At 38.6% G+C, this 24,540-nt stretch overlaps 1 protein-coding gene across 5 annotated transcripts in view; it reads right to left on the bottom strand.

Annotated features, from left to right (window-relative positions):
• The window catches only part of ZNF512 (zinc finger protein 512), a 31,067-nt gene extending 8,264 nt beyond the window's left edge, over positions 1–22,803 (bottom strand). For 2 of the 5 annotated variants that reach the window (XM_037813430.1, XM_037813432.1), the window contains exons 1-11: positions 22,651–22,803; positions 22,051–22,109; positions 12,978–13,165; positions 12,191–12,286; positions 11,811–11,906; positions 11,064–11,188; positions 10,466–10,552; positions 9,443–9,541; positions 8,664–8,831; positions 5,474–5,665; positions 1,214–1,315 (exon numbers count right to left, since the gene is read on the bottom strand). In XM_037813430.1, the coding sequence (XP_037669358.1) occupies positions 1,214–1,315; positions 5,474–5,665; positions 8,664–8,831; positions 9,443–9,541; positions 10,466–10,552; positions 11,064–11,188; positions 11,811–11,906; positions 12,191–12,286; positions 12,978–13,165; positions 22,051–22,109; positions 22,651–22,680 (1,242 nt within the window). In that variant the 5' untranslated portion in view covers positions 22,681–22,803. The remainder of the gene's footprint in view (positions 1–1,213; positions 1,316–5,473; positions 5,666–8,663; positions 8,832–9,442; positions 9,542–10,465; positions 10,553–11,063; positions 11,189–11,810; positions 11,907–12,190; positions 12,287–12,977; positions 13,166–22,050; positions 22,110–22,650) is intronic. The other 3 variants (XM_037813431.1, XM_037813434.1, XM_037813435.1) reach the window with 3 other exon arrangements.
• Positions 22,804–24,540: the final 1,737 nt, after the last annotated feature.

The raw sequence follows: 24,540 nt of genomic DNA, 5'->3' as shown, positions 1-24,540 counted from the left end.
AAAAGCTTAAGGTTCTTGGGCTGTGAAAACATCCAAATCAAGGCATCAATGGGCGATTGCTTCTCCCTGAAAACCAGTTACCAGTGATCCTCAGCTCCTCTGTCACATGACCAGGCACATGGTGACGACTGCTGGTCTCTTCCTTCTCTCCTGGGTTTTGCAGCTTCCACCTTCTGGCTTCAGTGGCTTCCTCCCACAGCTTCTCTGGGGCTTTTTGTGTATATGAGCTTCTGTCTGTCCTTTATCCTCTCTTATAAAGGACTCCAGTAAGAGGACTGACACCCACTCTGAATGAGGTGGGTCACATCTCAGTTTAAGTTAAGATCCTACTCACCAAAAGATCCTATTTACAATGAGTCCACACCCACAGGAATAGATTAAATTTAAGAGTACGATCTTTTCTGGGTACACACAACTTCAAACCATCACACATATATAACCCATGAAAGTAGGAAGGAAAAGTAAAGAAAAAGAAAAAGAAAAAAAAAAAAAAAAAAGACGAGCAAATGGTACAATTGCTTAGAAAACCTTAAACTATCCCCTCCCTGGTATTTCTCTGATGTTTAGAGAAATACAGAAAATTACACAGCTAGGGGAAAAAAAAGTCTGCTTTCTTTAAGTGCAAACGTGTCTCCTATTTTGTTTATAGCTACTCCTCACCAAAGCACTGCATATACAGCTGTGGTTGATCAAAGATGGCTGCAAATTCCCTGCCACTCTAAAGTGGAATTTATTATCCCTCCCCTTGAATCTGGGTTAGCCCTGTGACGTCTATGACCAACAGAATGCTATGGAAGTGAGTCTGTGTAATTTCTGAGGTTAGGCCTTAATGTATCTTTAGCTTCTGCTTTCACATGCTTGGACCACTCTCTTGTGGAAGTCAGCTGCCATGTACCCTGACAGAGAGCAAGGCCATGTGAAGAGTCAAGCTCCCAGCTGAATATAGCTGCAGAGAAGTCATCTTGGATATTCCAGTCCCATCTGAGCTCCCAGCTGAATTCATCCCCATGAGGTGTCCCAGCTGATGCCTTATAGAGCAGGACTGCCCTGCTGAGCTCTGACAAAATTATTCATCTACAGAATTATGAACAAATAAAGTAATTGTTGTTTTAAGCCACTAAGGTTTGAGGACTTGTCACAGAGCAATGAGTAACTGAAACAACAGCAGACACCTGATAAACATCTACTGAATAAAAGAGTAAGAAAGAATCACCTTGTTAGGACACTGAATGCGGTGGTACTTCTTGACCTCTGCCTTCCATTTGTGCAGCACTTCCTGGCTGAACGTAGGTAACCCAGGGCGAGTATACTTCAACTACAAGACAAAAAACATTTTATTAGAGGAATCCAATTCCCATCCAAAATCCCCAAAGCTTCATATCCAGTACTTCAGGCCATGTAATTCTGGAGTTCCATAAGTACGTTTTCACATATAAAAGAATTACAGGATGTCAGACCAGCTCAAGTTCCTGATCCTGGTTTTAAATATAATTATCTATTATTTAGTGTTGGAAGAGCTTGGTTCTTAACAGAGGACAGGAGACTTGCAGATAACACTTCATTTACAGTTTTTTAAAAAAAGTCAGTAACAGCATTATATACAGTATATAGAATTTTTTAAAATGAGAGACAAATATGCATTCATATTCATTCTAACCTTCTACTCACCTACATATATTTATATTGAACAAACACATAATCTTTGTTGATATTACAACAGTAGAATCATTCCTAGCATTTCCTCTTACATCCTTTGATGTTAGTCTCTCCTTATTACTACAATTGTATTTTCCAGAGAAGGGATAGCACCTGCGAGAGGCAGTTCTTGCAAAGTCCACCATGGTTAACAGCTATATTTCTGGTGAGTTAATAATCCTTCTGTTTCAACAATGGAAGTGTCTGAAGAGAAGCAGATTCTCTGAGACAGAGAAACAAAACCAAAGCCGGTAGAGATAATGGGAGAAGAGAGGCAGCTCAGAGAACCTCTGGTAAGTCTATAAAAGAAATCAAAGCACAGAGCTGGCCTTATTTATAAGCACTTACTCTCTTCTGAGACTGGTGTAAAAGGGTTCTTCTAAAACCCTTTCATAGTGATGGGGATTACTTATGTAAACTATTATGTTCATGCAATAAACAATTATATAAACTATGGTTATATCCATACAAGTACCACGCAGCCACAAAACAAGAATCAGAATCAGAATCATCTCCACGAACTCACATGAATTGATTTCCAGGGTTACCGTTAAGTGAAATAAAGGAGAGTGCAAAAAAGTATCTCCAGTAAGAAAGAAGGGGATATAAGAAAATACAGGAAGGATAACCCAGAAACTAATGAGTCTGGTTATCTTTGGGGCAGGGGGTGGGGGTGGAACAGGATAGAAAGAAAAGGGGAATGGGAATGGGGTCATTGGGCTAAGGGGGCAGTGACATTTCTCTGAATACTTTTTTGTATATGTTTGACTTTTAGAATCATGGTATTGCTACACACACACCCAAAAAAAAATGAATAATTTAAAGTAAATAGGATGTAGAGGGGACCCAAAATGTAAAAAGATTAGCAGATAAACTCAACTATTACAAATGAACAACACAATGAAAGAGGTGGGGGAAAAAACCCAACCTAAATCATTTTGGAAAACAGAGTTTTTACTATATACTCTAAGGTTAAAAACAAAAAAGAACTATACTCAAATATTGTACTCTCGTTAGCAAATTTGATTTTTACAGGCAAATGGGTTAGCAATCCAGAGACCACTTTATGTCGTGTATCCTAGGACTGAGCAAGTATGTAAATATATTATGGATAATGACAGTCAGGATTCTCATTTTTTAAAAAGCAGTTACAAATAAAGAGAAAGGCTGGAATCAACCTTGTGGTGTTGGAGTAGAATTGAAGATACCCATGGCCTTTACTATATAGAGAGAAGAGACATAAAATACAGATGTGTATGTATGCATGCATGAATAGACAAATGTGCTTATCCTAGCTCTATCCACCAAGAGGGCCTAGAAGCAATTACACTCCAGTATGACTTAGCACCCAGATCTTGGTTTCTAAATATATTCTCCAATGAAAGGAATCTGTTCTTAAGAGAAATGGCTGATTCCAGGGTTGGGCAGCAAAAGTCCAAAATAACGAGCCTATGATATCTTATGTTGACAAAATTAAAAGAAAATGCTCAAAAAAATGATAGGGACACACTGAAAGGACTCAAGAGTTCACTTGAAAGAGCTCTCAATAGCCAAATCTTGGACAATTTGAGCAAAAAAATTAAATAATAATAGCATTGGATGATAACCCATAGAATGAAATACTCATGAGTACATACTGATATAAGTAAGTGAATGAATAAATGAACAGAAGACAGCTCTTTTTCACAGAATTCCAATTCATATTTTTAGAAGAAATGATAGAAACAGAAAATCATCCTTAGATAAACACTACAATAATTACTGCAGGCAAGACTCATCAATGGAGGCTAAAATAAGTGGGTACAAGTATGATGAGAAACAGGATATGTTCATAGTCTCAAAGAATATCCCCACAAAATATTCACTAATTAAAAAGGGTAAAATTTAATTCTAACATGGAGAAACCTGGAAGACACACCCTAACCAAGTGATCAAAGTTATCATCATGAGTAAAAAGTCCTATCAACAACATATACACCTCCTGACATGCTGCATGAAGAAGGGCCAGTATTGCTTCAGTGAAATTCTGCCTCAAAACACATAACATTCATTCTCATCTTAAGAAAACAACAAACAATTCTACAAAATAACAGCCAGTCCTCTCCAAAAGCATCCAGGACATGAGAGACAAAGAAAGATAGGGGAATTGTAATAGATTAGAGGAAACTAAGGAGACACAATAACAAAATAAAATGTGGTCCTGTCAGAATCCAGAAACCCGGTGTTAGTAAGAAAACTGGAAAAATTCAAATAAGGTCTGTAGACTAGCTAATAATATTGTATCAAGATTAATTTCCTGGTTTCCATAAATGTATTGTGGTATAGATACATAAGATTTGACATCAGGGGAAGGTAGGTGAAGAATATATGGGAACTATACATTATTTTGGCACTGTATTGTTAAGTCTAAAATTATGTCAAAATAAGAAGCTAAAAATAAGCAGATATATTCATATTGCTTGTATTTGCATCAGGGAACACTGGAAGGGTACACAAGAAAATAGCAAGAATGGTGACCCATGGGGACAGGATAGAACAAGGACAGGATGAAAGTGAGATATCTCAATGTCTATCATTATTTTGATTTTTGAACCATGAGAATTATCTGTTTAAAAAAGTTAAAATTGGCTCATATACTGTCAAAAATATAATTTTGTTATGATTTTTAGGAAAGTCTCTACAAGATAAGACTATAAAATAGCCTTATCAGTGAGTTAGTAAATATTTATTTCCAATTCCCAACCATGTACCATGCACAGTGAAAGCAACCCAATGTAGTATCATAAGATACATATCAATATCCAACATTCAAATTAAAACTGCATTTAGATAGCCACGTACTTTAGCCTGCAGCAGGCAACAAGTGTCAAAATAAGTCTGAAACAAGAAAGGATGCTCTGATATTCAAAAATAGGATCCAACTCCTTTAACACCAGTAGGACCGATTTTTAGGTTGAAGAAGAGATTTAATGTTAACTTCTAGGATTTGACCTAATTTTCTTATAAGACTTAACTAACGTTCCTCTCACATGGGTCAAAGCCCCAAACAAAATCTAAACTATTCTTTTTGCCATCCCGGATGGTAATAGGTGGTTAGCTCTGATCTTGGCCCTTACCATAGAGCCCCCCACCCTCTTGCCATGACTACCCTGTGCCATAGGTCCTTTGGTTCCTGCTAGCCAAATAATGTCCCTTCCCTTGATCGATTCCAAAACAGTGGTTTTCATACAGAGTTCTGCACCCCTCAGAAGTACACTTGAGAGCACCTAGGGGAAAGGTAAGAGTATCAAGGACAAGACCAAGTAGACGAGGCTTGGGGCTCATTACCCCCAGTTATTCAGAGCAACTTCATTTTTACTGATTTTATATACTGGTATTTCACTTAAGCTCTTCTACAGGGGAAATAAATGTGGGTGAGCATGATTTCTGCTACTATAAAGAACAAATTGAAACCACTTATCTAAGCTAGACATAAACTACCACCTATGAACTAACAGTGGAAAAAACTGGGCAAAGACTAAGCAAACTAATCTGGGAATTTGGGTTCCCTCTGAAAGTAGTCCAGATATGAGAGGGCTCCTTAAGGAATTTCTGAAACTATCTTCCCAGGACCTACTTGAATCCAAACAATGAAGCTGGATTAGACAAAGTCCCTATCCAAGGATAAGGAAACAAAATATAGCTTATCATGTACTCACTCAAGTGCATTTACTTTTCTGTATACAGTAAGCACCAAATGGATATAACAGTTCAAAAATTAACACAGCTTCTATCTTACCTTGCGATCATCAGGTACCAGGTCCTGATGTACCTTCCTCTTAGGCCATTCTTTGGCCAGTTCAGCAGTGGCCAGCTCCTGCAGGTGGTATACAGCAATCTTCGCAGAACGCCGCTGAACTCGGCCCCCACTCTTTGGCTCCAGACTCATCTCCTTTAAGCACTCTGTCTGTCCTGACTCTGGAAAGAAGATCTGCAAGAATGAGACACAGCAAAAAAAACAGGCTTGGTAAGTGGCTTCAGTCAGAGCCAGCGATTAAAAGCTGTCCTTCCTGCTCTAAATGTCAAAAGAGCTATTTACTGGCTAGCTAACCACAAAAGGCAAACTCCACCATATTAATGCATATTTTACTGATTAAAAAAAAAAAAAAACCCTATTAGCAGGACAAAATCTGCTCTGTTCTAATAAGTGAAAGTGGTTAACAAGTCAAGACACCATCCATATGCAAAATAATGAACCTCAACCCACACTTCACACCATATATAAAAATTAAATCAAAATTACTATAACCCTAAATATAAAACCTAAAACTATAAAACTTCCAGAAGAAATCATGGGAGAAAATTTTTATGATCCTGGGTGTCACGGTTTTCTTATGCATCAACTTGGCTGGCTACAGTCACCAGTTATTCAAACACTAATTTAGGTGTTGCTGTGAAAGTATTTTGTAAATGTAATTCAAGTCTGTAATTGGTTGATTTAGGTAAGAAAGATGTGATGGAAGAAGCAGCAAGAGATATTCACAGCATTACAGAGACTCAGCCTGCCACTGACGATAAAGGGGGCCATGAGCCAGGGAATGCAGGCAGCCTCAGGCTGAAAGCTGAGAACAACCCCCAGCCTACAGTCAGCAAGGAAAGAAGATCTTACAACCGGCTGGGACTGAATTCTTCCAACAACCGGAATGAACCTGAAAAAAAATTCTCCCTTTGAAATTTCAGAAGGGAATGCAGCTCTGGTGACACTCTGATTTCAACCTGGTGAGACTCTAAACAGAGGAAACAGTTGAGCCATGCTGTACTTGGACTTCTGACCTAAACAACTGAGAGAAAATAAATCTGTCCTGTTTTAAAAAACGCCTCTAAGTTTGCATTGATTTGTTATAGCAGAAACAGATAGTAACACATTAGGTTAGCAAAGATTTCTTAGCTCTAACAACAAAATCATTATCCATAAAAGAAAAAAAAGATAAATTGAACTTTATCAAAATCTAAAAACTTCTGCTCTTTGAAAGACACTATAAAAAATATTTTAAAAGACAAGCCACAGACTGGGAAAAAATATGTGCAAAACAAACCAGATAAAAGTCTTGATCGAAAACATAAAAGAAAATGTTCAAAACTCAGTAACGAAGTCCTTGATACATGTGGTAACATGGACGAACCTTGAAGACACCATGTTGTATGAAATAAGCCAGACACTAAAGGACAAATATTGCATGATCTCACTGATTTGAAACAATTAGAACAAACAAATTCATAGAGTCAGAATTCAGAATATAGGTTACCAGGGGTTGGGGGGGTGGATAGAGAATGGGAAGTTAAGGCTCAAAATGTACTGGGGTCCTATTTGGAATGATGGAAATGTTTTGGTATGATGGTAGCACAACATTGTGAATGTAATTAAAAGCACCAAAATATATCTGAATGTGATTAAAAGGGAAATATTAGATTGTACATATGGTAACAGAATAAATTTTTTTTTTTAAATCCATGGAACTACACTATACAGTGAACTCTAAGTTAAACCATGGACCTGCGTTAACAGTACAATAATAAAAATGTGCTATCATCAATTTTAACAAAGGTTCCACACCAATGCAAGTGTTAATAAGGTGGGATATGCAAATCCTGTATTTTATACATGATTGTTCTGTAAACCCACCACTGTTCTAAGAAAAAAAAACCTCAATAATAAGACCACAACAAAGTTTTAAAAGAAATTTTTTTAATGAACAAAGGATTTGAACAGATACTTCACTAAAAAAGATATAGGAATGGCAATAAGCATATGAAAAGATGGGCAACATCATCAGTCATAGAGAAATGCAGACTAAAATTAAAATAAATTTTTCAAAATTAGAATGGCTTAAAAATTAAAAAAGAAAGAAAGAACAGAAAAGAAAAAAACCTGACAACACCAAGTGCCAGCAAGGATTCAGAACAACTGAAGTTCTCATACTTCGCTGGTGAAAATGCAAATTGGCACAGCTACTTTGGAAAACGGTTCAACAGTTTCTTATGAAGTTAAACATACATTTTCCATATGACCCAGCAATCCCATTCCTGACTTAAGTACTCAAGAGAAATAAAGACTTTTTTTTCTCACAAAAACCTTATATGAATGTTTATAGCAGTTTTATTCTTAATTGTCAAAAACTGGAAACAACCTAGACATTCTTCGACTGGTAAATGGATAAACAAACTAAACATCCACACAGTGGGATAATATTTAGATATAAAAAGGAATAAACTAATGATATACACAACACATGGATGACTCTCATATGCACTACGCTAAGAGAAAGAAGCCAGACTCAAAAAGCAACATACTGTATGATTCCATTTGTATGACAGTCTGGAAAAGGCAAAACTATAGGGATAGAAAATGTATCAGTAGTTGCCAGAGGCTGGAGGGAGGGAGAGGGGCTGACTCCAAAGGGACACAGGGGAATTTTGGGGGGTGATCAAATGGTTCTATATCTTGATTATGGTGGCGGTTGCAGGACTATATGTGGTTGTAAAAACTCTTATAATATTACTATATATAAATTATACCTTAATAAACTTGACTCTAAAAAACAACTGTATATTAAAACAAAACACAAGATGGGGGAGCCTGAAAATATAATCAGGGTAAAAAAGTCAAGACAAAAAAAAATTGGAATAAAGGAATAAATAGGTCTGGACCGACTCTCACAAAAATTTTAGCTAAGGAGGAATGCCTTTAGTTTTAAAAATATAATAACGAATTTACTTCTAGCCCAGACAATATTTTAAACTTTGATTTATATAACTTAACAATGTTTAAAAAGCAGAAATAAGAGAAGAACAAAGAAGAGAAAATAAAAGCATTCAAAGACTAAAAGGAGACACAAATAAGGAACCAAAGATGTATGGGAAGATATAGGGATAAGCAGTGACCAGAGAATACAACCCCAAACAGGGTCTGGAAAGTAATCAGTACTCACAGGCCCATGCTCTGACCTCAGGTGATAGGCAAGTCCAGCCTTCGATCTATATGGCTTTCCACAGTGATGACATTTCAGGGTCATTTTCTCCAGCTCTGCAGCCTCTTTGCCACATTTTCTGACATGGTACAGATATCCCATGATGCTGGTAAAGCTACTAGAGCAACTCTGAGCACAGGACAAAGGCATAACTATAATTTCACATCTTTTGGCATGATCCCTAAATTTCTAAACAGCCACAAAGCACCCACCACCACATCATATAAATAGACTCTCGGATGTCACTAGACCCTCCCCAACATTTCCCATTGGTACCATCTTTCTTTGTCCCTTGCCCAACAGCCGTTCTATCTACAGCCATTCCATCTATGTTCAAGCATGGATACAGATCACTTTAGTCATCATTCCATAAACTATAACTGTGTACCTGCTCTGAATCAGAGCTTCCTCCTTGGTCTGTGCTCCAACCCCACCCCAATATCAAACACCCTGTAATGATAAAGTTCATCACAGTCAGGTTACTGGGATCCTCTTTATCACACTAAAGAGAGTGGTATGAACAAAAGGGAGAAGAGAGGAAAATAACTTCTGGAGAGGAGAAAGAAATTAAAGAGCTATTAATGAATTCAGGAGACCTGGAAAAGCAGGAGCCAGCTTTCTGACCTAAGATACCATAGAATTAGGAGGCCTACAGGGGTGGAGGAAGAGAAATGGAAAGGAAGAACAGAAAGACATTGACCTGAGATTGCAGGGAGGAGATGCTGTCCTTGGGCTCTTACCTCACGCATGCACCTGAGCTTTCCCAGTCTCTTTAGAACTGTTCGGAGCTGCTCCCTCTCACTTGGCTCATGTAGTTCACCTCCGGCCTTCAAAATGGGCTAGAGGATACAAGATTAATGCACATAAGTCAGTAATGTCTCTATATGCTAGAAATGAACAAACTGAAGAAACACTCAAGAAAAAGATACCATTTTCAATAGCAACTAAAAAAATCAAGTACCTAGGAATAAACTTAACCAAAGATGTAAAAGACCTATACAAAGAAAACTACATAACTCTACTAAAAGAAATAGAAGGGGACCTTAAAAGATGGAAAAATATTCCATGTTCATGGATAGAAAGGCTAAATGTCATTAAGATGTCAATTCTACCCAAACTCATCTACAGATTCAATGCAATCCCAATCAAAATTCCAACAACCTACTTTGCAGACTTGGAAAAGCTAGTTATCAAATTTATTTGGAAAGGGAAGATGCCTCGAATTGCTAAAGACACTCTAAAAAAGAAAAACAAAGTGGGAGGACTTACACTCCCTGACTTTGAAGCTTATCATAAAGCCACAGTTGTCAAAATGGGCTAGAAAGCAAGAGAAGCAGACAAGCAGATAAATTATGGACAAGACAGATACAGAAAAAAAAAAAAATTGGATCATAGGAAGATCAAGGGCTGAGCAAACCAGTAAGCTGATATCCATAATGTCTACGTCATCTTGACTCCTAACTTTTTCTATCTTCTTCTTGACAGACAAGGAAGTAAATACAATGGAAATAAGAGTTTTGAGCCTCCACCTCCCAGGATATAACCTTTGGGGCCTAAGCACACAAACAATGTGGATTCTACTGCAGAGGTTTCAGTGTACATAACTCTTCTATTTAAAGAATCTTCTTACTATTAAAAGAATCTTTTTACTCAAACCTCTATAAAGTCCCAGAGGCTTACCTATCTCTACTGAGATATCTACACTTACCCAAGTAGAAGACATCCAAACACTAGGTAGACCCACAGGCAGAAGACACTCTTACCAAGCTATTATGGTTCGCCATGACGTGATACTTCATCCCTGCCAGTGAACGAAATTGTTTCCCACAATGATGACAAGTAAACATTTCCTAAAAGGAAAAAATACTGTTCAGGGTCAGGCTGTTCAGCAGAGAACCAGAATATCACAAAACCCTTTATTTCCCAAATCAATATTCAATTAACTCCAAAATCCCAAGAGCTCTGTGTCATGTCCTCAAGGGCAAAGAAGTAAAAGCATTTCATTTTTAAAATAATAAGAACTACCAATTACTGAGCTTGAGTATCTGCCAAGCAATGAGCTAGGAATCAGGCATATATTCTTTCTTTCTTATCCTCATCTGGACCATACAAGGTAATTATTTTTCCTCCATTTTACAAATAAGGAAAATGAAACCCATGGAAAAAAAAAAAAGTTAAATGACACAACTAGTAGGTGGCTAAGTAAGATTCAAAATCTAAGTTAGACTCCAAAATCTAAGTTTCTTCTATTACACAACGCTGTCTCTTATCCACTGTAATCAGCATATCTGACACCATACCGGAAGTCTAAAGATTTGGTAAAAGACCGTAACAGTTATGAAACACCACAAAATGTCTAACCTGTCTGCAGTTTTCCATGTGTTTCTTTAAACCCTCTATGGTTTTCCTCCCCACAGCCTGACAGGTAGGACAGGAAACACTGCCTTTATCCACGATTTCTAAGTACCATTGCTCCTCCAAACTGCCTACAAAGGAGAGAAAAGAAGACTTCATAATCTGCCATATTTGGCAGGAAAAAAAACATGATCCCAGAACTTAGGAAAAGTATCATAAAATGGTTTTTCCCTTTCCTGGTAGGCAAAAATGAACAGATTCTTGCTGTGTATGACTTCTAGAAATCAGTAATTTTTTTTTAGACAGTTTCAGTTTCTGAAACTTATTACCACACAATAAAAACCATCTGAGAACCACTCCAAAGCCCAATAGCTCAGAGAACTAGGCAACACCTTTCATATCAGGATATAACAATGGAATATTAGGATATGTAATAGCCCATTTGTTGAATATTTCCTATGTGCCTGAGGCTATGCTAAATGTTTTTATCCCATTTAATTTTCACAATAATCCAAACTGCCTTTATTAACCTATTTACAGACAGGAAACAGAGGCATGCAGAAGCTAAATAAAGAAAGGTCAGGAAGTTAATGAAGAGCCACAATTTGAACAAGGGTCTGTCTGACTCCAAACTCACGTCCTTAATAAATGCCTCCTTAAAGAAAGTCTTTAGTACGTCAGTCCTTTACAGACAACAAAAAAATGTGACTGGGAGAGAACTAGATCCCGCAAAGTTTCCAACAGAAAGCATACCTGCTGCATAAGCGGGTGGTTCCTTCCGAGAACGACGAGCCTGGGATTTGGGTGTGTTTGGCTGTGTTTTAGGTCGTTGCTTCCTCCCTGCCCTCCCTGATGCAAGAAAGATATATTGCCTATATTGCCTTTGCCTCTTTGGTACCAAGATCATTCCCTTCTCCTCCTCAACACCATATGCCCCACTCCCTCAACCAAACTGAATCAATCCTTTAAATCCTGACAGGAAAGTATAAATGAGACAGATGGAAGCCCTTCCTCCCAACAAAATTTCAAAGGGCTCACAAGTCCTTCAAGGGCCAAAAATCTAAAGTCTCTCTCCCTTTTCAAAGAAGAAAGCCAGTGACCCAAGCCAAAAAAGAGTGAAGTTACTCCCTTACCATAAAGTTTATGCTTCTTCTGAGGAAATTCTCGATAGTCTTCATCTTCTTCCTGCCTGGGTTTCCTTTTTCCTTTGGTTGATACTCCACCTGATCCTGAAATGAAATAGAAAAACAAAACAAAAATTCAGTACAGTCTATAAATGAATATCTGGGCCTGCCTTCCAAACATCATTCACAAGGTCATCAAAGGGAAAGGTTATCAGTGAATAGGGGCCTCCCAAAACTGTCACATTTTGAGGAAGGTTGGGATAACTTTTTATTAACTGACCCAACTTCCCCTTTTCCTTTTGTGTGGTTGGTTCTTCATCGCGAATAGCACCAGATGATCAGGTGTCCCTCATGAATAATAAGGGCCTTCAGGCTGTGTGCTTTGTTTGATCTTGACTGGCAGTTAACACTGAAGCAGAAGAATCAAATCTGCTCACAGTACAAAGAACCCTTGAGGCTATGCCCAGCAAGACTATTCCACTCAGAATAACCCTTACACCAGCCTCTAAATTCTGAAGAGAGAGGCAAATTAGAAGAACAATGGGAAAAGTTCAAATATATGAAGAAGAAAGGCTGAAACTAAGTATAAACTAGAAGAGTAAGATCAGAATATTCACACCCTGAGATAGCGGGGACAGTTCATAAGGCCAACAATACATAACGGCCTAACACCATAAAAAAAAATTAATAATGAGAAACACATACATGTCACTTAATACTTTAAGAGCCGTTTACAACAGCTACCTCAGGAGAAAACCCTAGAGAGTGCTCTATCTTTGGAATAAGACACTGATACCTTCAATATGCGAAGTAGCAGCAGGTTTGACTCTTCTCATCTTCATCCAGTAGGTAGATTTTCGGAAGGATGCTGGAACATCGCTCACATGTTCACATGAAGAGGCAGATGATGAGCCACTTAAGGAGTCATCATGAGGTATGGTGTACTGGAAACTATTATCCTTTATGGAGCACTGGGTCCTGCTACTAACACGACACAAAGATATATACCACAAAGGAGGATCTGGAGCAAAGTTCCTGATAAATATTTTATGTCACATGAAGTTAGCTAAGTTAGCTAGCTGGGCAAAAAATTAAGAAGCTTGACAATAAAAAAACAGAATTTCAGAATTTAGGTTGTAATCACTTAACAATTACAATGGTTGCTCCAAAACAGCATATACAATTATTATACTTTCTTGTAATCCAACAGAGTAATAAGAACTCCACGTTAAGTGGTCACTTGGCAGCCCAAGAAGGCATTCCTTCCAGGATTCAGCTAAGAAAAAAAAATTTGGCAAAGTAATAGGGTATTTTGTGACCCTTTGGAAGATTCCCTGGATCTGTAACAGGGTATGTTCAGGTCTCTCTATTTCTCTGACAGAAAAACAGTAACTAAAGGGTAACCCTGAGAACAGAGAAGGCCCTGGTCTGGTCCATCTTCCTTCTACCATAGCTTCTTCCCTAAATCCTGATGTCAAGGCTGCCCTGCCTTATTTTAGGCAACACGATACTTAGCTCCCATAGCTAAAAGACATGTGTACAGTTGGACCCAGATTCCTAAATCCAACAGCAGCCAGTATGTCAGTCAACAAACAACACTGAGTAATTACAAAGTATCGGACATTCCTCTAGGATGCTCAGGATCCAATAGAGCAGCAGTTCTCAAAGTTGGTCTAAGAACCCAAAGACCTCCTGTTTACAACTAAGTATCTGTATGAGGCCTGCTTTAGAATTCTGATTTAGAAAGATCACTTTGGCTACTGTGTGGAAGATGACCCATTGGGGAAAGGGTGAAAGAATGAAGAAGAGTTAGCAGGTTGTTAAGAGATGAAGAGGATTTGAACTAAGATTTTGTATGGAGAAGTTGATAGGCTGGCAGATTCAAGATAACATTTTAGAGTTCGAGCTGATAAGAATTACACAGAGAGAGGTCTGTTTGTGATAGCAGAGAGCTGGAGTAACACAGATGACCATCCTTAGGAAAATATATAAATAAAATCACTACATATTTTACAAGAATTCATATATAATTAAGGAAAACATCAAAATTGTTAACATGGTTGCCTACAAAAAGAGGGAATGGAATTGGGGATAGGAAAAACAAAAGATAAGAAGGATTGATGATGTCATCACGCTGTGAACAGGGAAGAAAGATTTTCAGCTCTCTGCATTTGAGGTCCAATATTACAAATTTAATACAAAGAAGTTCTGGTTCTAGTATGGTGGCATTGTAGAAAGGGCACTTCCCAAATCTGGGTTCATCACAGTGCAGCCAACAGAAGGCACACCGAACCAGTCTGAGAAGGAAAAAAAGGTTTATTTACACAGGTGGGAGAAAGGGAAAGCTTTCCCAAATCTACCTCCCCCAAGTGATTTTTCAATTGACTTTTATGCAGGTTCAGAGACAAAGAGAAATAATTATTTAATTAACATGAAAAAAAGTGATAGACAAAAAGTTTATCTATAATCTGGGAGGTTTGGGACAATCTCCCCCAAGTGATTCTTTAATCGGCTAAACCCACTAGAGCTGGACCAAGAGAGTGACTCATTTTAGTTAACATGTACAAAGGTTTGGAGAATTTCAGTAATTTAGTTATTTCCTATTTCCTTTAGGAACTAGGTGACACCTGTGAAAGGTGCAAACTTTACATTTACATATTGTTGCAGACTTTACATCTTGCTCTTTTGTGATAGTAAAGGTTTTCACCCCCTGCCTACTTCCCATTTTAAGATTACATTTAAAAGCTGCTGTAGGTTACATTTTAAGGTTAATTTACAATTTCCTGCTTGCTTACAATTTTAAGATTATATTTTAAAAGTCACTGTTACAACATAAACCCAGAACAGCCCATCCCTCCTGCTGATTACAACTAAAAATACAGTATCTGAAATAAAAACTCACTGGATGGGCTCCATAGCAGAACAGAAATGACAAAGGAAAGAGTCTGTGAACTTGAAGATAGAGCAACAGAAATTATCCAGTCTGAAGAACAGTGTGGTGGGGCTGAATAGTGTCATACAAAAAGATGTGTTCAAGTCCTAATCCCTAGTACCTGTGAATATGACCCTGTTTGGCAATAGGAGCTTGGCAGTTGTATTGTTAAAATGAGATCATACTGGATAAGGGTGGGCTCTACATCCCTTCTGACTGGTATCCTTATAAGAAAAGGGAAATCTGAACCACATACAAACAGAGGGAAGGCGGCAAAGCAGAGACAGGCAGACTGGAAGTAGCTCCCACAAGAATGGAATGCCCGAGGCCCCCAGAAGCTGGAGGGGGGATCCTCCCCAAGAGGCTTCCGAGGCCTGCCAACACCTTGATTTTGGACTTCTGGCCTCCAAAACTGAGAGACAATAACTTTCTGTTTATAGATTTGTTTATAAATGTCTGTGATAGGTCACCCTTTTTTTGGCAATTTGTTACAGACATCTTAGGGAACTATTACAGAGAGAAAAAAGATTGAAAAAGGGTCAACAGATTTGAGGGACTGAGAAAGTCTTTTTGACCAAAAGGGGGAAAAAGTAACAAAATAAGGTTTTAGTGGCTAAGAGAATTCAAATAGCCAAAAGGTTGTCCTGGAGGTCACTCCTACGCAAGCTTCACCTAGACAGGCCAAATGACGATGATCTAAGTCCAAGTCAACAGTAGTCCTGAAAACCTTTAAAGAGTGCCCAGATCCCTATTTGAGATTCTATAAAGTTTCACTAAGTTTATTCGTCAGCGACTTAAATCTTTCAGAATGCTCCTATGCCAGCTAAGTCTTGAAACCCAGAGGCAACAGACTCTTCAGGAACATCAACTGGATGTGTATCCTTTGCTCATAAAGTTGACACCCCTTTTCTACATGAACAGGTTAGGGTGGTCATCATCTACACCTCCCCGATGATTGGGAAAGTGATTAAAATGGGAAGCAACAGAGAAGACAGAATTTAACAAAGGATTATGAATACTGAATCTTTACATAATTTTCTTTTTCTTAGTTGCTACGTTATTAGAATAGTTAGAAGGAAAGAACTGAAATGGTGGAACTGTAACCCATAGCATCCTTTGAAATCTGTTCTATAGTTACTTGTTAAATTCTAATTTGAAAGCCATACCTTTTTGTATATGCTAGATTTCACAGTAAGGCAATAACTGAAATTATGGTACTATAACTCATAACAACTTTGGAAATTTCCTATATAGCTACTTGTTAAATCATACTTTGAATGATATTACCTTTTTGTATATATTTTATATTTCATAATAAAGGAATAACTGAAACTGTGGAATTGTAACCTATAATATTCTTGAAATTTGATCTCGAACTACTTGTTAAATTACACTTGGAAAGTTATCACTTTTATGTATGTATGTTATATCCTACAATAAAAAAATGATTTAAAAAAAAGTCAACAGGGTCCCGACAACCTGTAGGACATTAAAAGGGCAGTTGGAATCCAAAAAGAGGAAGAGAAAGAGACTGAGGCAGAAAAATACATTTGAGAAAAATAATGGCAGAAAATTCCCTAAATTTGGTGAAAAAAATAAATTTACAGATTCAAAGAGTTCAATGATCACTAAATAAAACAAATATAAAGAAAAGCATACCTAAACACATAATAATGAAACTGTTCAAAACCAAAGACAGAGAAAGAACTCTTGAAAGCAACTAGAGAAAAATGACTTATTATGTATACAGGAAACTGATTCGAATGACCATGGATTTCTCAGTATTAACTAAGGAGACTAGGAGACAGTAAAGCGTATTTAAAATGCTGAGAAGACAGAATTGTCAACCCAGAATTCTATAATCATGAAAACGTCCTTCAGGAATATTTCTTCAGATGAAGAAAAACTAAGAGGATTAATCATCAGCAGACTTGCTCTATAAGAAATGTTAAAGGAAGTTATACCAGCTGGAAGGAAATGATACAAGAGAGAAACCTGGACCTTTAAGAATAAAGAGAGAACAAGAGAAATAGTAAATAGTTGGATAAATATAAAAAATTACCTAAAGCAAAATTTATAACATTTGGTAGGGTTTTCATGGATGTAGATATAATACCTATGACAACTATCACATAATGGTCAGAGGATGGGGGGGGCAAGAGGGGAAAGGAACCTCTGTGGTTCCAAGGTTTCTACATTTAAATGAAGTAGTAGAATATAAATTCTAAGTAGACTGTGAAAAAAGGTATGCATATTATAATTCCTGGAGCAACTACTAACACACACACACACACACACACACACACACACACACACACACAGATAGCCCAAAATACCACAGATAAGTTAAAATTGGATACTAAAAATATTCAAAGAAGTTAGGAGAGGAGGAACAGAGGAACAAAAAATAGGGGCCAAACAAAAAACAATAATAAAATAATAGGCCTAAATTTCACCATATCAATAATTACATTAAATGTTTATGGTATAAACATTCTAGTAAAAAGTCAGAAATTAACAGAGTGAATGAAAAAGCAACACCCTACCATATGCCACCTACAAGAGAAACATTCTAAAAATAAAGAAATATATAAATTGAAAGTAAATGGATGGAAAAACAGCAAACATAAAAAGCCTGGAGTGGCTATTTTAATTTCAAATAAAACAGGCTTCAGACAAAGGGTACTGACAGAGAGGAAAAGAGACATGTCATCATGAATAAAAATCATTAGGAAGAAATGATAATTAATTACCGATTGTATGTACCTAATAATAGAGCCTCAAAAACACGAAGCAAAAACAGACAATTCCATGTTTCACTAGAAAAACTTCTCAGCAATTCATAGTCTATTATTTGCAAAAAGATAAGACATATAGATCAATGGAACAGAATACAGACCTACACATATAAGTTCAATTGATTTTTTGTTGTTGTTTCATTGATTTTTGACCAAGATGCCAAGGCAATTCCATAGGAAAAGAAATGTCTTTTCAACAACTGGATACACAAATGAAAAGAAGTTAACATTGACCCTACCTCACATCACCCACAAAAATTAACTCTAAATGAGTCACAGACCTAAATGTAAAATCTATAAGACTTCTAGAAGAAAACATAGGGGAACATTTTGGGGATTGGGGGGGCAAAGTTTCTCAAATAGAACACAAAAAGCATGAAACATGAAAGGAAAAAAATGATAAACTGGACTTTATTATAATTAAAAACTTCTGCTCTTCAAAGGACACTATTAAAAAAATCAAAAGCAAGTTACAGACTGAGAAAATATCTCCAACACATACATCAAAGTAATTGTGCCCAGAATATATATGTATATTTAAAATCTTACAACTCAATAATGACAAACAACCCAGTTTTTTAAAATGGGCAATAGATGTGGGGACACTTCACAAAAGCCATATAGATGGCCAATAATCACATGAATAGATGCTCAACATCATTATTCATTAAGAAAATGCAAATTAAAATCAAAATGAGACACCTGTACATACCCATTAGAAAATTTAAAAGATTGACTCTCACTCACCACCAGTGGGAATGGAAAATATCATGACTTTGGAAAACTGTTGGCATTTTCTTCAAAAGTTAAACATACAGTATTGCTACCATATGACCCAACCAACCCAGGATGGTAAATATCTAAGATGGTATTTACCAAGATAAACAAAAACATTTGTCCACGCAAATAAATGTTCACAGCAGCTTTATTTGTAACAGCAAAAAACTGAAATAACCCAAATGTCCATCAAAAGGTGAATGACTAAACAATCATGGGTACATCCATAATGGAATTCTACTTAGCAATAAAATAAAAAGGAACAGACTATTGTAACAGAGACTTTTTAAATATAATCTTTAAACTGTAAGCAATAGGAAACTGTAAAGTAGCCTTAAAATGTAACCTTCAAAAATGTTCAAAAAATAGATTGGGGTGATGAATGCACAACTATATGATGGTACTGTGAACAGTTGATTGTACACCACGGATGACTGTATGATATGTGAATGTATCTCAATTAAACTGAATTTTAAAAAAAATGTAACCTTCAAAGCTGGAAATAGGCTATAATGGAGGCTCTTATTCTTACAAAGGAAAAATTTGTAAATGTAAAGTCTAAAGCGGTATGTAAATGTAAAGTCTGCACCCAGATATGAATAAAGCCTTTTCATCTCCCTAGGCTCCTGGAGGCACCTTTCCCAGGTGTCACCTAGTTCCTGAAGAAAACAGGAAATAACTAAATCACTGAAGTTCTCCAAACATCTCTCTTATTTTTAAAGGACTCAACACAAACAATTCTCAAGTATTTTATTCACTATCTATCTATCACTGCAGGGCATTTGATTACTTGTTAAAAAATAAGATTTTACTACAATTGGATTATTTGTTAAAAATTAGATTACTATCAAACTTCTCTTTCCACAAATACAATAAGGAAAAACTTTTTGGTTAAAACAAACTCCTGGATATACACTCAAAAGAACTGAAAATAGGAACTCAAACAGATACTTAAACACCAGTGTTCATAGCAGCATTATTCACAATAGCCAGAAGGTGGAAACAACTCAAGTATTCCTCAACAGATGAATGGATAAACAAAAGTGGTATATACATACAATAGAATATTCAGCCATCAAAAGGAATAGTTTTATACATGCCACAACACGGATGAACCTCGAAAACATTAGGCTAAGTAAAATGAACCAGACACAAAAGGACGAATATTCCACTTATATGAAATATCTAGAATAAGCAAATCCATAGCGATGGAAAGCAGTTCAGAGGTTACTTGGAGCTGGGGGTGGTGGGAGGGAAGAGAGTTATTCCTTAATTCATACAGATTATCAGTTTGGAGCGATGAAGTAGTTTTGGTAATAGATGGTGGTGATGGTAGCACAACACTGTAAATATAATTAATATCACCGAATTGTACTCTTAAAAATGGTTAAAATGGCTAATTTTCTGTTACATATATGTTACCACACTAAAATTATTTTTTTAAATGACTTTTTAATTTGTTGTTACCACTGTGGCACCACCTTTCAGTGTCAGCTTCTGATTACAAATAACAGAAGTTTAACACCTCTTTTTCAATTCCTTTCTAACCTAGTACGAATTATTAGAAGTCCCCAGTTCATTCTCTAGGGTAAACTATTTAGATTCCATTAGAAAAGTATTTTAGTTCATCTCAATATCTTTTACAGACTCCTTTTATTCTACCTAATCCTTAAATGCTGGTGTTCTTCACGGTTTCATCATCTATTCTGGTCTCACTTTTCATCATTCACTTACAATCTCCTAGGAAGCTAGTTAAAAATAAGGATTCCCACACACCAACTCCAATGATTCTGATTCAGATTAATGAATGGTGGCCCATTAAATCTCTATATTTTTAACAATTAGCCCTTGGTGATTCTAAGGTACCCATAGAGAAACACTGTTTTAACCATTTTGCCTAAGAGATTTCATCAATGTTCTCATCTCTTGCATGAAAATATCCTGTTTTCAATTGCTCTATATAATTCTATATAATTTTATTGATTCCCAAGTCTCTATTTCAGACCAGATCTTCCTCTGAGATAGAACTAGACTAAGCCCAAATTCATTTATATTTGTTCCAAATGCTGTTCCTCGTTCAGAAATTCCTAGTTCAGTAAATGACACCAACATACATTTGGTTGCCAAAGCTGGGTGCCCATAGACATCCTATCTTCCTCCCTCTTGCTCCACTCTCATCCCTAGTCATCACAACTTGTCATACTGTTCCCTATATACTATATACTGTTCCCACCATAGGCACACCTTCTTCATTTCTCCCAGGTTCCAGAAATAACCTGTGAACTAGTTTCCTAGCACCCCTCCAAATCCATCCTTCACAATGCTGCCAGAATGACCTTTCTAAGATGAACAGATCAGTATCTGTCCATGACATTCCCTTGTTTAAAGCTCTTCTTGGATAAAATGCAAACACCATAGCATGCCATAAAAGGACTTTCATGATCTGGCCCCTGCTAACCTCTCTAACCCATCTCCCTGCAATCCCCTCAACCCCTACACGCCGCTTATATAAAAGTACTTGCTATCCCATTAACTACTCTTTACCTGTGCACATTCTCTTCTGAGAAAAAGTCTTCTCCTCTTCCAGCTACCTGCATTATTCCTCAGTTTTCATGTTTCTGCTTAGAAGTGACTGCTCTGATAACCCTTCCGTCCCAGACCTTCCCCTTCCCCAAAAGCTCTATTCAGTTCCCATTTAAAAACATTTACCTATTACACTGTATTGTGTTAATTTAGTTACCTATTTCCCCTTTTAGACTATTGGGTCTATGTTTTTTCTCTATATATTCCTAACCTATACATAGCTGGCACACAGGGGATATTCAGAAAATGTTACCTGAATGAATGAATCCTTTCCAAAAAAGAGTTTCTAGAAAACAAGGATCCTTCTTTTCTATTAACCATGGAAAAGCTTAGCACATTTAGTACACAAAATACACCAGCCATGCAGCCAAGTACTTTGAAATCACAAGAATTCTTACAGCCATTTTTTTAGCAGCCCATCCCATGTTCATCAGTGTCTTTACAAGCATGCATCTGATGTCCGAAGAAATACAGTACACCGCCACTGAATCATATGTTTCATTTTTATTATATTTTATACTTTCTGTGTAAGCTTGGTTTTTCTTCCCCTGCACTAGCCATAGGTGACTATTTAAATTTAAAACAATTACGATTAAATACATTTTAAAATTCAGTTCCTCCGTCGTACTAACCACATTTCAAGTGCTCGAAAGGCCACACGTGGCTAGTAACTACCGTACTGGACAGGGCAGATTCAGAATCTTTTCATCATCGCAGTAAGTTCTATCGGACAACGCGGGCGATACAATTATAAATGGATCTCACAGAACCTCACTTACTTCTTAGCGCCCACGATCCTCGTGCTCCTCTGCTGCTTAAAGGAGGTGGGTCCCGGAGTCTAGCAAATCACAAGCACACGAGTGAGTGCTGGGGACTTCGGAACCTTGACCACAAAACGACCAACCCCGTGCCCAGAAGAAATGAAGCGCTCTAGGAGCAACTATCTCAAACGGAAAAATGCCACACTTTTTAGGAAAAGTGCACCATTCTATCCAGCTACACAATAAAGACAAGTGATAATACCAGAGCCTTCATTCCCCTCCTCCTTTCCCGCCCCTAGACCCTCTCAAAGCCCTGTCCCACATAGAGGCTCTAACCGGGAGGCGAAAAGAGAATACAACGGATGTGAGCGACACTGGAGATCTAAAAGGACTAGAAACGAATAGCAATCTGGCGAAGAACTGGGTCCAGGGAGGTGGGGAACAGGCAGCGGAAAGTGAGAACAGAAAAAGGGGACAGGTGGGAATGACCTATAAGGGTGGGGCCTACGAAGGGCTGTGAAAAAACCACCTCTGAGCATGGGACAAAAGCGAGGGACCGCGTGTTCTGGGCTCGACAGCGCTACCCCTAAAGTGCAACGGCCAAACCAAGAAACTCACAGCGGGAACTGCACCGAGTCTGGAAGACATCACTCCCTCTCCACGCCTAACAAATTCACCCAAGGGCTCCGGCCAGACCAACGCCACTTCCGCTCTCTTCTTCTCTCCCGGATGTGGGCTCGGCACTACCGAGCCCCTTTCTGAAAATCTACTTCCGCCTAGCGGCTTCCGAGGGGCTGCGGCCTGAACGAGTCACGTGACAGTACCCTCCGCTTCCTCTGAGACCCCGCTCCCGGGATTGCGTCTAAGCCCCTCCCCCCTCCCCCCGGAACTGTGAGCGGGGCTGGGGGCAAAGGGGAGGAGTCTGGGCCTTAACCTGGCCTCAGAAGCCCTTCCGCTTGTTCTGTTTGCGCGACCCCTGCTGCCCCTCTTCTCTCCTTCTCCATCCACCCAGCACGACGGTGGTCTTTCTAAATGCACTTGGAGAGCAATGTTCCATTTAATTATTGCCCCTTTATTTATCTTAGAGAAATAGACTCATCCCCCCACCCCACCCCCCCGGTAGGGAGACAGAAGCTCTTTCGTTGCTGAGGGCTCAGGAATTGAAGCTGAGCGGGAAAGAAGCCAGGAAAGAGCAGCTGGATGATGAGTTGAGCGGGACGATAAATAATGGGGGTGGATCTCTCTCGTCATCTACTAGCTTTGGGTCTCCAAAGTTGCCCTCCTTCTGTGTTTGTTTGCGTGGTCCCTAGGAGACGTGTTTGGGTAATTCTTGGGATCTTTAAATAAACTGTCTGGGCCTCTCCCCGGGGGAATTATGTTTGATTCTCTCCGTATGGGGACAGTCTCGGGGTCTCTCAGAGTGACTACGTCGGCTCCTCTCAGAGCGAGTACGACCGCTTCTCACAGAGTGACTGCCTCGGCTCCTCTCGGAGTGACTGCGACGGCTTCTCTCAGAGTGACTGCCTCGGCTCCTCTCAGAGTGACTGCCTCGGCTTCCCTCAGAGGGGTTGCGGGGGCTCCTCTCAGAGTGACTGCCCCGGCTACTCTGAGGAAGACTGTGTAATCTCCTCTGGGAGGGACTACGATGGCCCCTCTCAGAGAACCTGTGACGGGTTCTCTGAGAGGGACTGTGCCCTCTCCTCTCAGAGCAACTGTGTCTTCTTCTCTCAGAGGGACTGCGATGGCTTCTCTCAGAGAGACTGTGCCGGGTTCTCTCGGAGGGACTGCTCCGAATTCTCTCAGGACTGCTGCGAGTTCTCTCAGAGGGACTGCTGTGGGTTCTCTCAGAGGGTCTGTGACGGGTTCTTTCAGAGAGTCGGGGGCACGGTCTCTTGGAAGGACTGCGTGGGGTTCTTTCCCTAAGGAAGCCTGGGTGCTTTAGCTCCTTGTGTGTGGGTTTCTCTTTAAGGTGACTGTGTGAGGTTCTCTTCATCGAGGAAACAGGTAGGGTTCTCTGTCGGGCCTGAATTCCGATTCCTGGTTTGGGCAGATTCTTGGGCTCCTGGCTGGAGATATCAGTTCTGTAGCTTTTCTTAGCCCTGCTGCTACTGTCATGTTGAACTATACCCAAAGAAGATCCGATTGACATGGTCTCAAAAGTGATTCCTCTTTGGGAACCTATGGACTTGGGCAGTTGGATTGATCTCAGTTGGAAAGAGCTACTTCTTTGGGGCTGTTGAGCTGATCTGAAATGGTCTGTTTTTGTCCACATTATGCCCTCCTGCTTAGCGGTTGGGCCTGTTGGGCTTAGCTTGACAACTGCCCTCCTGTCTTTTTTTATATTTCTTGGTAAGCAGTAGTCCCTGGCTGTTTGTTTTGGAGTATAGTGTTTGTGCCACCACAAGTGATCTGACCTTATTCCATCTTCAGGCTTTTTCCCAGCAAAAACCATACCTCTGTATGCTGTTTGGAATGCCTGCCTTAGGCCCTGAAAAAGCAGTTGTATGA

Source organism: Choloepus didactylus, chromosome 20 (assembly GCF_015220235.1).
Source record: "Choloepus didactylus isolate mChoDid1 chromosome 20, mChoDid1.pri, whole genome shotgun sequence".
Taxonomy (NCBI): domain Eukaryota; kingdom Metazoa; phylum Chordata; class Mammalia; order Pilosa; family Megalonychidae; genus Choloepus; species Choloepus didactylus.
Note: the sequence above shows the minus strand (reverse complement) of the source record. Positions and strands in the feature narration are given on the sequence as shown.